Here is a 14,361-nt window from a genome sequence, read left to right as displayed (position 1 = left end):
TGAATGTTTGTTACGTGCCAGGCACTGTGCTAAATGCTCTACAAATACTATCTCAGTTGGTCCTTAAAATAATTTTTTGAGGTAGGTAACTGAGTTTCATTTTACATGTGAACAAACTGAAGCTTAGAGAGGTTGAAACAACTTGTAAGGCACAGCTGATAGGTGGTGAGCAAGGATCCAGCCCAGGCCCGTGACTAGCCTGCTGCTGAAGCTCCAGACTGAGAAGCTTATCCTGATCTTTAAAATCAGGCCATCGTCTACCTCAGAGAGTTGAGGATTTAGATGGGGTTTGTTAAGGGTCTGGCACACAGACAAAACTTAATAAGTGATCATCTCATCATTTTTCCAGAAGCTCAGATGTCATTTTTATTCTGTGGTTTTAAAGTGAAGTAATCCTGGATGGTCATCTACAGCTGTCCTGTGCTGGGTGCTGCAGAGATGAGGACAGTCCTGGTCCCTCGGGCTTAGAGCCTGGGCAGAGGAGGGGGAGAGGGAGGAAAGAGTGGAGCAGGGGTGGCAAACAAAGGCTACCAGTACTGTGTGTGATCTGGATTGAGTCCCCTTTACCAAGAGGCAGGAGGCACCGTGCTGCCATCACCCAGGTGGGCAGTGTCCTTCCTGCACTAACCGGAGCTGGGGATGAAGGACTGAGTAGAATCCAGTTGGCCATTTGATAGCAAAGCTCCAAGGCTAAGTGAGCCAAACGCAAAGTGTTGGGCCCAGAGAAGCCAGCCCTCAGCGGCAGGAACCTAGAACCTGAGGGAAGCAGGAGCTGTGTCCGTCCCACTTCAGATCAGTCCCCACACGGCCATTCCTCATCCACAGTCTGATTTCTGAGAGACCTGTCCATGGTCTTCTGAAGGTTTGTAATGGTTGGCTGGTATCTTGGATTCCCTGAGAAGTAGCAGTTACGAAGGAAGGTTCCTCCAGCACCTACAGGGTTTTCGGAAACTTCTCAACTACTTCTTCGTAATCATGTTCATTATCTGCAAAAGAGTCCAAGTTAGTGAGGACCTTTGGCCTTAGGCAGGTTCCTTCCCCTCTAAGGGCACACCTTCCCACGCTGGACAGGGAAGGGGCTGGTCTGGACGCTCTGAGATCCTTGCTAGCACAGAAACCACAGTTTGTGTCTGAGCACTTTGCACACATGTTCCCTTGTGCCTTGGGGAGTGTAGTGTGTTGGGGGAGAACTCATCTTCCTTGCCAAGGCCCTGGAGCCCCTGGGAGGGATAGTAGGAACCCTTCAGTCTAAGCCCACCCGCTATAGGCCTGTCCATCCAACTGGGAGTGTAGAAGGGTCTGCCCATGGGCAGGGCCCTGCCGAGGTTATGGCCAGCACCATCAGAGGCCAAAGCAGCAGCAGAGGAGTGGTGTGGGGGAGGGGAGAAGCAAGGACCAGGCTGAGCAGGGGCTGATGGACTCACCCAAATCCTGCGTGATGGGCTTAGTGGGCCTGAGGCCCTTCTTGCAGCCAGGAGTCTGACTGTACAGATTTGAGCTGTCCTCGGTGGTCTTTGGCCAGGTCTGCACCTTGGGTTTGGGCAGCAGAGATGGTTCCTGCAGTTCTAAGATTTGAGAAGACTAAGAGGGAGAAAAAGCAGAAGTCAGCAGGGTCCCAAGAAATGGGGTAGCAGAGTCCATGAAATGCAATTTCCTTCAAATGTCACTTCCTCTGCTCCCCTCTCAACTTCCTTTTCAGAGTAGGGCTTCTCGGGACCCCTGGTGTTTTTGCCACAAGCACATGAAATGTTCTTTGGTGGGAAGAAAGGGGCCAGGGTGAGGGATGATAGGTTGAGGGCTAGAGATAGGGTGTCCCTGAGTTTCTCCACAGGGATTTGGTCATTGTCCTCCAAATCTTTGCTGAAGGAGAAAAAAAGCAGTTGTTACAACGCCTGAGAACAGAGTGCAGAGCTGAGGGGGGTCCCAGAAGGAAGAGGACTTCACTGCATCCCTACCATGTGCCAGATGCCGTATGCTTGCCTGCTCATTTTATTCTCAGGTGACCCTCTGACTAGCAGTTTCACTTGCACATGAGGAAGCAGGCTGTGAGAAAGCCGTGGGGATCCTCACGAAGGGGATTCCCTAGCTGGGCCAAGATTCGGACCCATGTATGTGACCTCTAAAGCCGCTTCTCTTCCCACGACAGCATGCTTTTGAGAGCAAACAGCATAGCTCCCTGAGGAGCAGCGGAGAACACCGCTGCCCAGAGAGGAAACGCTACTGGTTCCAGGCCTGCAACAGGGATCAGGCCCAAAGGAACTGCCAGGAACCAAGGCTGGGACTGAGGTCTCAGTTCTTTGTACCACATTCTTTCCAGCACTGTCACAGGGCCTGTGTTTCAGGTGTCCATTCCCAGTCCATTCTTGGTTCTGTCTACCCTACCCCCTGCCCCACAGATAGGAGCCCCTTCTGGAGCTGAGACCACTCAAGGTTTGTTCTTTCTTTTAAGAATTAAAAAAAATTTTTTTGGTAGGAGAGATCATTAGGTTTATTTATTTATTATTACTTTGTTGTTGTTTTTTAATGGAGGTACTGAGGATTGAACCCAGAACCTCATGCATTCTAAGTATTCTTAGCATTCTACCACTGAGCTAGACCCTCCCCTGCTTCATCTTTTTAACTTCTGCTGCCATTCCACTACCTCCCCCAGTACAAAATAGGAGTCTCCCCAAATCCCCAAACTCTATGCTTGTTTCAGTTCACAAAGTGCTTTTTATATAGATCATCCCTCCTGTTCTCAGCAGGGTTTGGTAGTTAGGTGCTCAGATCATGTGGTCAGACCCATTTTCAGCCTTGCTAGCTGTGTGATCTCAGGTAAACTACTTTATCTCTCTGTGCCTCTTGTTTTCTCAACTGTTAAAAGAGCAATCATGCCCACCTCAGAGGGATGTTGTGAGAGCTGGGTGGGGCAGTGCGTATGAGGTGCCTGCCCCAGAGTCAGTGCCAAACGAGTGGAGGCTAACACACTAGCACTGTGAGTTAGTGGTGTTACCCGAGGTTCACTGGTGAGGAAACATGCTCAGGGGAGTACAGGCCACAGAGTGAGTGAACTGGGATGTGAACTTAGTGTTTCTGACTCTGAACTTTCTCCCTCATGATTCCATTTGGTTCAGTTAATTCACCAGCACTTTCTGCCTACCTTGGAGTGTGTGAGGTCCCTGCCCCCACAGAACCCCGTTCTAGCCACAGAGACCAAGCACAACTGATTAAAACTACATGTCCCCCCCACCTCCAAGCTACGTACAATGTGCGGTGTGAATACAGAAGAGGGGGACCGTCACTGCCCAGGAGGAGATCTGAGCTGGCCCTTGCCCATGAGCCTGAAAGGAGGAAGAACCTTCCAGGCAAAAGGATGGGGGTGTCTGAAGTGCTGAGGTAGGAATCTCGGCATATTGGGGGAGCCTCAGGAGTGCCTCTGGCTAGAGTGTGAGCTATGGAGTGGTAGTGGAAGATGGGCCTGGGAAGGCAAGGCTGAATCAGCTCATAAGGCCCCTGGATGCCATGTTAAGGGTTCGCATTACCCCCCAGCAATGGGGAGCCAATGGTTTCAGAAAATGGGGCTGGGGCCCCCTGCTGACCAGAGAGGGATTTGGGAGGCCATTCTGACAGCTGTAGGGAGGGATTGAAGAGGCTGCTGAACTAGTTTTATGTGAAAAATGCAGAAGCTTGAACCAGGGAGTGACAGTAGGGTGGCAGAGAGAGGTAAGCACCATGAACTTGGAGGCAGGATGCTTCTGCTCCAGTTCAGGCCCCTCATTTACTGTGTAACTCTGGGCGAGTCTCAGAGTCTCTGAGACCTCATTTTCTCAGCTGTAAAATAGGGATAATCATACCAATGTCAGGATGGTCAGGATCGAATAAGAATAAAAGGTACTAAGTGTGCACGTTTAGAAACTGCAGGTTCTGTACAACTGTAAGAGCAACGTGATGCTGGACAAAAACGGCAGGACCTGAATGATCCCAGCAGGTGGCCCCTCCCTGCCCACTTGGGTTCTGTTGGTACCTTGATGCCTTTCTCCTTGCTGCCCTGCTTCTTCTGCCCACTGAGGCCCTTACTTTTCGGAGGCCTGGGCGGGGGAGCTTGACTCTCGAAGGTAGGTAACTTCCGAAGGCGATAGTAGAAGGCCTCCGTCAGCTCCTCCACTGTGGCTACGGGGAGGGACCCAGGCGGCTGGCTTGGCGGCTCCTCTTCCTCCGCAACAGTCAGGTCCAGCCACCGCGGAGGGATCTCGAAGCACATCCCTGGCTTGGAGTCCAGGCTGACCACCAAGAAGGGTTCCACGATCTTCTCCTCCAGCCGCAGGCCCGGAAAGGAGGTCAGAGGGTCAGCAGGGTGGTTGGTGTCCTTGACCATCACCTTGACCTCACAGGGCAGTGAGAACTGGACAGTCAGATCCTGCAGGCTGTAGCGCCGGCCGTCGCTCAGCTCCTCCACGAAGCCGCCGGGAGTGTGGAGGGGCAGCATAATCTGTTCTTGGTGCTCGGCGTCCCCTTCGCACTCTTCTTCCCCTTCCTTCTCAGCCTCGTCACTCAGCCGCTGACACACCAAGACATCTGTGTCCCTGTCTTCAGCCCCCAGGGCCTGGTCTGACCGCAATACCTCCAGCCTGTCGCCCATGGCTAGGGACGTGAACCCGGGGTTCTCCAACCCCTCGCCCTCATAGTCCTTTGTGGCCACCACCCGGAGGGACTGGCCGGGCTTGAGGGCACCCAGGAGGTCATAGGCCGTGGGGAACTCTCTGGGCCGCCGCCGCAGCTTGCCCTGGTAGGCCCCGGAGATCATAAAGTGTCTGGGCATCTTCCGGCCCTTGGTGGAGGCTAGGAGCCGCCAGGATGGTGAGGCCACGCCATGGATGCAGAGCCTCCGGCCTTTCTTTAAGGAGCCCACCCACGGGCTGAGGAAAATCGGGGGCCCCTCCGGGACTTCCAGGATCTCTGTGGGCAGGGGAAAGGGGCCTCCCCGGGCCAGGACCTCGCTCAGCAGCAGCGGTTGGATGAAGTGGATGTGTTGAGAGGAGGCGGTGACGTCCTCCACGTCCACCTCCAGGGTGGAGGGGATCTTGACAACGGACCTGCGCACTGTGGAGGGGAGAGGTCAGCTCGGGGGCGCACCTTCCACCCCGTCAGAGGTCTGGGCCAGCTGACTTCTTTCCTGTCCTCATCTTTTCTTTCCTAACAGCAGTATCCTGTGGTACCGGGTTCCCTGCCCACTCTTCCACCTCTTTCTTAAAAGTTACTACAGAAAGTTTTAAACATTTATAAAAGTAGGGAAACTAGTATAGTGAACCCCCATGTACCTGTCACTCAGGTTCAACATTTAACTCACGGCCTATCTTCTTTCATTTATACCTCGTATCTATTTCCCTCCACTGGATCATTTTGAATCAGAATAATCACATTATGCCATCTGTGACTATTTTGATGTGTACCACTAAAAAGAAGGGATAATTCAAAAATTAAAAATAATAGTAACCACTGGGCCGTGATCACATCAAAACACTAATAATTTTGAATGAATATCCAATCGGTTCAACTAAATTTTCTAAAAATTTTAATTGGATTTTGAATGTAATTTGATAAGCTGCTTTTCCAAATCCTTTCTGGATTGAAATAGATAAAATCAAGAAAAACACTGACTACATGACCTTGGACAACTTCTTGGAACATTGATTAGGTAGTTCCCAGGGCATAAACTCTGTAAGAGAATGAGGAACACTGGCCCCTCCAACTGTGTGGATTGAGGCGCACCACGTGGAAGACAGAGCAAGGAATGTTCACCCCATTTTACAGATGAGAACACTGAGGCTCTGGGGCATGGTGGTGACTTTCCTCAGGTCACACTTTTGGGAATTTTGCTCTATGCCAAATGAGCTGATAATTGGTTAAAGCTGAGAGATGAGCACATGGGGGTTCATTATACTGGTCTGTTTTTTTCCTTCAAAATGCTTTCTAGATTACCTGAGCTGCTTCATTCCAGGGAAGCCAACTCCTTACTTAAAGAACTAGTGAGCAAAGCATAGGGTATTTCGTAGGACAGTCCTCAGAGCATGCAGAGCAGGGCTGGTGAGGCAGAGGCAGAACCTGGCCAGGTCTGGCCAGTCAGAGGCCCAGCCTGAGTGGAGGTAGAAGAATGGGAGCCTGGGGAACCTCTACAGCTCCAAACACAATGTTCTGTATTCCCTGTGCAAACTGTAACCAAAGAGTAGACAGGAGGAGGTTTCAGTTTAATAAATGAAGAGGGAGTGATGGGATTAAAATACCACTATTGCAGTTTCTAAGGAAATCATGGATCTAGGCAGTGACCATTGACAACCACTCACATCACAAACACTGACTCATCTGTTGTGTTACTGGATCTGCACCACACGGCAAGGCTGGTGCTGCAAGTCAAGTTGGTGGCAGACACAGAGCTGAATTCCTGGCCCCACACCTCACACGGCGATGAGAAACGGTGTGCCTCTTGCACACTTGGTCAGGCCCCTAGAGCTAACTGCCTTCATCGGTGCAGAAGAGTGAATGTATCCAGCATGACACTGCCGTCCCTAGAAAGGCCCACCTGCAAGCTTGGTCCTTGGCTGGCATGTGGGAACATGGGTTTTAGGAGGATGCCCACCATTCCCTGACAGGAGTGGCTCACTGTGCCTGCAGACAAGGTGGCTTATGCCCCAAACCTGCTTTCCTTTGGGGAGGCTGGAATTTTGATATGTGCCAGCCAGAGGGTGTCCACGTGACCAGCACCTGGGAAAAACCTTGGGCACTAGGTCTCCAATGAGCTTTCCTGGTGGACAGCATCTGACACATGTCACAAATCAGTGCTGGAGGAATTAAGTGTGTCCTGTGTGTGTGACTCCACCAGGAGAGAATTCTTGGAAGCTGCACCTGGTTGCCTCCAGACTTCACCCCATGAGCCTTTTCCTCTGCTGACGGCGCTTTGTCTTTTTGCTGTAATAAATCACAGCTGTATGTACGACTGTCCACGGAGCCTGTGAGCCCTCCTGGCGAAATCATTGAACCCTGGGGGCGGTCTTGGGGTGACACAACAGAAAATGCAGGGGACAGAGGAACATGTTACCACCACCACAAGGATGCTGGTAACGAAATCCAAAATTTGAGAAAAACTAGAGCACAAATGGCCTAGCCCCTTCAACAGATAAATTACCAGAGGAATAAAGAAGGGGAAGCTGGAGATGAAAAGAGACCTTAGAGACCTAATAATAGTCAACGACAACACTGTGGACCTTGTGTGGACCCTGATGTGAATAAAATGTAAAACAATGAGACAACAGAGAGAATTCAAACACCAAGTGGGTATGACCTCTAAGTGGTGGTATTAGGAGTTATTGTTAACTTTTTGGTGTGATGATGGTATTGTGTGTCTGTTAAAAAAAAAAAGTCATTTTTAAAAGAAGCATATATTGGGACATTTACAAAAGAAATGATAAGGTACCTGGGGTTGGCTTTGACGTAATCAGGTGGGATGGAGTGGGGAGAGGGGCAGAGATGAAACACAGTCAGTTGTTAGTTGATAATTGTGATTTGGGGTGATGGGGTCGTGGGGTTTGTCACTACTCTCAGCTTCTGTATATGTTAGACTTTTTCCATAATAAAGCAGTTTTAAAAGATTTTTTTTTTAAGGGCAAAGAATCCCCACTTGGCTCTGGAGTTTGTCAACAACCCAACCGTACTCTGCGTAACTACCAGAGAGCTGAACCTCAAACCCTCTGCCCTCCAGGGAAGAGGTCCTAGGGCACCAGGTCTTCTGCCTCTGCTCCAGCTTGGCCTCTGAGCCACCAGCCCTGGCCAGGTTCTGCCTGTTTCACTGTTCCTCGCCATGCCGCCTCCAGCCTGTCCTAAGAAATAACCTACGAAGCAGCTGCGGGATTCAGCCAGACAGTGCCCTCCCACACAGGAGGGCCTTCACGAACAATCCTGCTCTCCCCAGAGACAGGAAAATATGTGTCTCCTGAGCAAATGGGCAAAGCTTCACTTTGTTACACTGCGTTTCTTTGTCTTAGCTGCTGTCAGGCTCACAACCCAACTTTTGCCTAATTTTATAAAGTACGTGGGAATTCACTCAGGTTATTCCCATTTTCACACCTAACTTCCACTGTTGGGGAATCCTGATTCTGTTACATTTTATATACCAGGTACTCCGCCTGGAATTCTTTGACTTTCCATGGGGATGGGGTATATCGTCCCATCACCAGCTCCTCAGGGACCCTCTGTCCCTCCCACTCCCGCCCCACCCACCTGCCCAGGGAACTCACTGTGCATGATGGCTTCGATCTTGTACTCGGGCCTCAGCGTCTGGGAGCACCAGGGGAGGGCAGGGCAGGTGAGGAGGCGGTCCCTCAGGGCCGGGTCCTGCAGGACCTGGAGCAGGGTCCGATGGGTGCCAGGCTCCAGTTCCCAGAAAGGCCCCTTCTGGGATAGGGGCAGATGCAATAGGACCTGCTGGGCCCCAGTGTCCAGCACACAGCGGGCACAGCAGGTCCCGAGGTGCATTTCCACAGCCACAAGCTTGAGGGGCTGCTTCTCAGGCACCACCCTGGCCTTGGTGGCAATTTTGTAGGTTGACATGAAGCAGATGGGCAGCTTCTTGGAGCTCTGGTTTGCAGCAGAGACCAGCTCCTCCAGGGTTCCATAGCTCTGGGGGCCAGTGAGGAGGCTGAAGTGGCCTGTAGGGCACAGCAGGGGTGTCAGGGTCGGGCAGGCCTTTGCTGGGCTCAAGGCCACATATCTCATTATGGCTGCCAAGAACCAGCCAGAACCCCTGGGGGCAGGTGCCAAGGGTGGGCCAGCATCTGAATATCCGGGCTGCAGGGCTGAGGGACAGGAGGTGGCACTGACCATGTACGAATGGACAGTGAGGGGTGGAGCCAGTTCCTTCTGACACAGACAGGCACAGACACAGAGGCTCTGTCACCAGAGACAGAACAAACAGGGACGCATCTCCCAACAGACACACTGACCACTGCCACATTTTTCTACTGCCAGACCCCATCTGCCTCTAACTTTGTCATCTTCGCCTCCAGATACCTCACCACTGCTCCAATCCCACACACCAGCACCTATCACCCCATCCTGGATAAGTGAGCGCCATTGTCCCTCCCAAACTAGAAACCCAGGAGCTACTGACCCAATGACCTCTGACCACCCCCTTTACCCCCATCTGACTGCCTGATGGCTTGTCCCATCCACTCCACCTCCTATTCATTCTTCTGCCACCAGACTGGCCTATAATACCCCACACCTAGACATAACATCACTTCCGGGGGGTTTCTGCCCAGAATACTCAACACAAATGAATCTATTCAAGGAAACACCACACAAACCTGGACTGAAGCACATTCTACCAAAGTACTGATCTGGACTCTGAAAATATCAGTCAAGACAAAGGAGGGATGAGGAACTGTTCCAGCCTGAAGGAGACTAAAGGAGCCCAACTGAATGCCATGTGCAAGCTGGGACTGGCTTCTGGATCAAGGCAAAAACCTGGCTATCAAGGACATTATTAGGGCAGCTGGTGAAGTCTGAATACAGACTATGGGTTAGATAGTAGGATTGTAACCATATTAAACTTTCTGAATTTGATCATTGAACTACAGTTTTGTGAGCAAATGTTCTTGTTTTTTAGGAGATATACTAAATGCTAGGAGTAATATTTAAATGTAAAGGGGCATCATGTCTGCAATTTACTCTCAAATGGTTCAGGAAAAATGTATGTATATACATACATATATAGTAATATCTGTTCATATGTGTATATATATAAATATATGTATATAAAGAGAAAGCAAATGTTATAAAGTGATCAATAATTGGTGAAATGGGATAAAACGTGTACAAGAGTTCTAGGAAGTCTTCTGTAAATTTGAAATTATTTCAAAATTTAAAAAAATTCAAAATACAAAATAAAATACATCACTGCACTATTTAAAACCCTCTTTGGTGGGGGAGGGTATAGCCCAGTGGTAAAGTACATGCCAAGCATGCATGAGGTCCTGGGTTCAAGCCTCATTACCTCCACTTAAAAATATACATAAATAAATAAACCTAATTGCCTCTCCATCAAAAAACAAAACAAACAAAAAAACAATTTTAAAACCCTCTTTGGAGGGAGAGGGTATAGCTCAGTGGTAGAGTGTGTGCGTAGCATGCAGTACTGGGTTCAACCCCCAGTACCTCCATTACATACATAAATAAATACCCAGGGGGGAAAAAACATCTTTGGCTACTTAATGTCTTCAAAATAAAGACTGAACTATGTCTGTGCCCCACACAAGCCCCAGGTGCTGGCTTCCACCCCCCTCACCTGGAACCCATGCCCTGGCCCGTTCTTCCCTGCTGGCAGTCATGGTAAACTGTACTGAGAACAAGCCCTCAGAGGGCGTCTGCTCTCTGCCTGGCCCTGTTCTAAGCGCTCATAGGTGGCAACTCATTTAACCCTCTTATCAAACCTGTTTGTCCTGTTACAGAGGAGGAAACTGAGGCCCAGAGAGGTCATGGGAACTCGCCACAGCCACAGCTAGTAGCCTGCAGAGCTGGGATCCCCTCCAAGGCGTCAGCACCCAGGCCCATGGTCCACCACGCTACATGCCTCCTGCAATGACTGCGTTATGAGGGGTTTCTGGAGGCTACTCCCTCCAGCTGGGAGCCTTTCTCCAGCTCAGGTGCCACCTCCTCCAGGAAGCTTGCGCAGATCTCTAAGGCAGGCCACTCTGGCCCAGAGCCCTCTCTAAAACCTGTGCCTGCTTCTACTGTTGTCCTCCTCACTGCCATCCTGGAGCCTGCCCCTGGTTCATCCTGAGCCCCATGCCCCCAGCCCCCAGCACAAGGCCTGGCACGTAGTGAGTGGCAAGAAATATTTGGTGAGTGAATGTGTGAGTGAACACAGAAACATGCATGTGGACAGGGACCTGGAACAAGGAACACCCAGCCAAAAGGCAGATGAGATCAGACATGGATACTGAGAGGGTGTGGCCACACTAGCTCCAGGCATCGTCAGAGCACTGAGGACATCTGGGCCTTGGGGCTGGGTAGTGGGGGATGTGAGCGTTGTGTGTGCCAGCCCAGAGGGGTGGGAGTTTGTGCTGGGGTCAAGTGTGTCCAAGAGTGTGCCTGCCTGGAGGGTTCCAGGGCACTGAGGGAGACAGAGGTGCCCACCTTACCCTGGAAGTTGGGAGCAAGCACCATCGTCTGGCCTGTCTCCGGGTTCTCGCAGACCACCTTCTGGAGGTGAACCTGGGTGACCTTGATCAGGTCCCCTGTGGAGAGGCAGCACTCATTTCCAGAGATCTCGTAGATGGAGCCTACGGAGACACAGACTCAGTTTCCTGGTTCAGCTAGGGCAAAGTGCTGGGCAGCCTGGACCCTATTCCCCAAAAGGCCCTGCTCTGCCACACCTTTGCACGTGCTGTTCCTGCTGCCTGGAATGCCCTTCCCTGTCTTCCCTGCCGAATGGCCACTGGCTCAGCTGTCCTCAGGCAGCAAAAACTCTGCCTTTGCTTTCTTTTAGTGCTGACTGTACCCCTCTGTGGTCCACTTCTGTGGCCCTTGTCACATCCCCTGGCCTCCTGAACTGAGCTCACAGGGCACGACTGACCCATCTCAGCATCACTGCAAGCAGCACAGGCCCAGCTTCGAAGCATGTGCTAAAGTCATGAATGAGTAAACAACCCAATAAATCCCAATTCCCTTGTACAGCTATGAAATCAGGCCCAGAGAGGTTCAGTGACTGCCCTGAAGTCACACAGAGCCAAACACTCACACTGGCATCTTCTTCAGATGGACTGTTTTTAGAGGAAGCACGGGAGTGAATGACGGGCCGCTGACAGGGTGGGCTCAGTAGGCAGTGCTCTGGGCCCCCACCTTCAAGCACAGCAGCCCCACTTTCCTGGTTTAAAGTGCTTAAAGCAGTGTCCAGAACATGGAAGGTACTCGATAAAGATTTACACAGGCAGTGCACAGGCCCTCCATCCAGCCGATGAGGGGCTGGACAGTGCAGGCTGATGAGCATTGAGGACACACGATTCTACCCCATCCCCAGGGCAGCCTCAGCAGGGCCCTTCAAAGAGCCCTGAGAAACTGATGAAAATCCCACCCCTCATCCCCAGGAAAATGCACACAGGCTCATAAAACAGTTCTGACTACAGTTTCAGGGGGTGGACCCCCCGGGCCAGCAGTAACAGCAGCAGTCGGTGCCGAGCACTTACTACATACCCAGTGCTGTGCTTGGTACTGCAGATGTGTCACTGCATTTAAGACCCATGATTGTCCCTGGAGGAAAGGACAGTTTCTGTTTCCTAAATAACAAAACTGAGCCTCGGCGAGGCAGAGAGGGTGGCCCAAGATTATCAGATAATAGGAGGCAGAAGTGGGACTTAGCCCAGGGTGTTTGCCTTCAAAGCTGGGGCTCCTAACCACACAGTGTCTGGTGCAGCCGCCTGCCCCACCAGAATCACCACCTGCCCTCCTCCAATCCACCCCCACATCTCACCCTGTCAGGTTCTTCTCTTACTCTCACTTCTGCCACTTCCTGTCACTTCCCACCACCCGGGTCAGGCAGAATGAGGAAACTCAGCTATTGAGACACACAGTGGGCAGGGCATGTCGAAGGAGACCAGCAAACAGAGCACAGATGCCTGCAGGGAGCCCCCAGAGGGGAGTCAGGGTTTGAATCCAGATCTATTGGATTCCCAAAGTGGACCTGGCAAGACCCCGTGGTGTGGTGGCCTGCCTGTCCCCTATGTGACCCTCCACATGTCTCACCCTTGGTCTAGACCCCACTTGGGGCCTCGGAACACTTTACTGGAAGCTGCTGGGGCAGAGCGAGGGGATGGATGGAGGGGACAGGATGGGGCAGGGCACCCATAAATAGTTTGCTTTCTAAGGAAGAAGCCTCCTCCCACCCCACCCAGACTCTCGCTTCCCTCTCTCCTCCACCTCTGCCTTCCCCACTCAATTGCCCACAGCTCCTCCCTCACCCTCAGAGCTGCTGCCACTCCTTTCACAAACAGTCAACGCCTCCTCCCTTGCTCTTTCAGACAATGACTACTGACTGAGCACCAGCTGTGTACCATTGCGAACCCGGCCGGTTGTGGCCAGGTGGGCAGATGTGCAAGTGTGCAAGAAGCAGAGAGCCAGGAAGACTTCCCAGAGGAGGAAGAGTCTTTTAGGACGAAAACTGAAGAGGTGATCAGATCAAGTACTGCCCATTGCCGGAGGGCAGAGGCGGGGTGGAGGGACTGAAGGAAGGCCCCGTAGATGGGCGTCAAGGCGGAGGAGTGGGAGAGCAAACAGAGGGGAGGGCTGACCTGGCGCTTCAAAATTAAACAACAGCTTGGCATCTTGAGCGCCCCAACGCCGCGACCCAGCACAGTCACCCTTAAGAAATGCACACCGGGGTTCCATCCCAGCTTGGCTAAGTTTCACCGGCCTGAGTGTCTGAGCTCATTTACTTCCAATCACCACCCTGCGGAGCAATCAGCAATCCCCCATTCCGCGGACGCAAAAGCCGTGGCCCGGAGAAGTCGGAGTGTGGCACCAAATCACAGTTTGGGCAGTGGCTGTGTCGGAATTTGAACCCGGGGTGCAGCTTTCCAGGTTCCTAACGCCCTGGCAGGGAGAGCCGGTCCGTGGCCGGGCCGCGGGTCGGAGGGGGCTCAGCCCTCCACTCACCCTGGAAATAGACCCCGGAGCAGACCTGCAGCACACGCGGGAGTGAGGCGGGGTCCAGGGAGCACACGAAGTCCTGCAGCGACATGGGCTCCATGGTCCGAGCGGCTCGCTGGACGCGGATTGAGTGGCTCGCCCGCAGCGGAGCCCGGCAGCCCCGCCTCGGTCGTCCTCGCGGGGCGGGGTTGGGCGGAGTGGCTCCGCCCAAGGGCTTGCGGGACGCGACGCCGTGCTCTCAGAGAAGCGATATCCTTCTCCCGGCCTCAGTTCCCTCATCTCTACAAGGGGGTTGCATGACCCACCTCTCACATGGATGGCACGACTTAGAAGGTCTAGATCAGTACCTGATACCCTGAAGGTCCTGAGTAAATATAAGCTAGTCCCCACGTGCCCAGTCATCAGTGATGTACCGCACCGTGGAGGGCGGGCGAGGATGAAGATGAAGGAAAACCCCCCAACTCCCTCCCAGTTCTCCCTTCCTCTCTGTTCTACCGAGGAAACGCGGTCCGCCTGTTGTAGGTCCGAGTCTCACTGGAGACACAGCCTTGCCGTTTAGGTCTGAGGGGGAAGATAGAGTATCTGGTCTCCTGAACCCCTCTCTAGGATACTCCGCGGTTCTCTACTGATGGGGAACTCACTACCTTTCCAGGACGCTCATACCCTCTGGACAATCCTACTTAAAAA

General features: G+C 52.2%; 1 protein-coding gene across 4 annotated transcripts; it reads right to left on the bottom strand.

The window, feature by feature from the left end:
- Window positions 1-340: 340 nt before the first annotated feature.
- THEMIS2 (thymocyte selection associated family member 2) lies at window positions 341-13,928 on the bottom strand. Of its 4 annotated transcripts, none has more exons than XM_032495634.1 (6): window positions 13,681-13,919; window positions 11,172-11,312; window positions 8,268-8,678; window positions 4,057-5,079; window positions 1,425-1,581; window positions 341-986 (listed from the first exon to the last, which is right to left on the bottom strand). In XM_032495634.1, the coding sequence occupies exons 1-5, from the start codon at window positions 13,772-13,774 to the stop codon at window positions 1,445-1,447; spliced, it is 1,806 nt and encodes a 601-aa protein (XP_032351525.1). In that variant the 5' UTR covers window positions 13,775-13,919; the 3' UTR covers window positions 341-986; window positions 1,425-1,444. The 4 variants fall into 4 exon arrangements, with proteins under 4 accessions (XP_032351525.1, XP_006173764.1, XP_032351526.1 ...); XM_006173702.3 differs by having other exon boundaries at window positions 4,004-5,079; window positions 13,681-13,912; XM_032495635.1 differs by having other exon boundaries at window positions 4,004-5,079; window positions 13,706-13,852.
- Between the last annotated feature and the right edge of the window lie 433 nt (window positions 13,929-14,361).

The sequence above is a fragment of the Camelus ferus genome, chromosome 13 (genome assembly GCF_009834535.1).
Source record: "Camelus ferus isolate YT-003-E chromosome 13, BCGSAC_Cfer_1.0, whole genome shotgun sequence".
Classification (NCBI taxonomy): Eukaryota; Metazoa; Chordata; class Mammalia; order Artiodactyla; family Camelidae; genus Camelus; species Camelus ferus.
The sequence above is the reverse complement of the archived record's forward strand: the minus strand, read 5'-3'. Positions and strand labels throughout refer to the sequence as shown.

Excerpts from the sequence above, each read along its gene's own strand:
- THEMIS2 (XM_006173702.3), bottom strand. The coding sequence starts at position 13,774 with ATGGAGCCCATGTCGCTGCAGGACTTCGTGTGCTCCCTGGACCCCGCC. Across the intron at positions 8,679-11,171 it reads GCTTGCTCCCAACTTCCAGG|GCCACTTCAGCCTCCTCACT; the intron begins GTAAGGTGGGCA and ends TGTGCCCTACAG. Across the intron at positions 5,080-8,267 it reads GATCGAAGCCATCATGCACA|TGCGCAGGTCCGTTGTCAAG; the intron begins GTGAGTTCCCTG and ends TCCCCTCCACAG.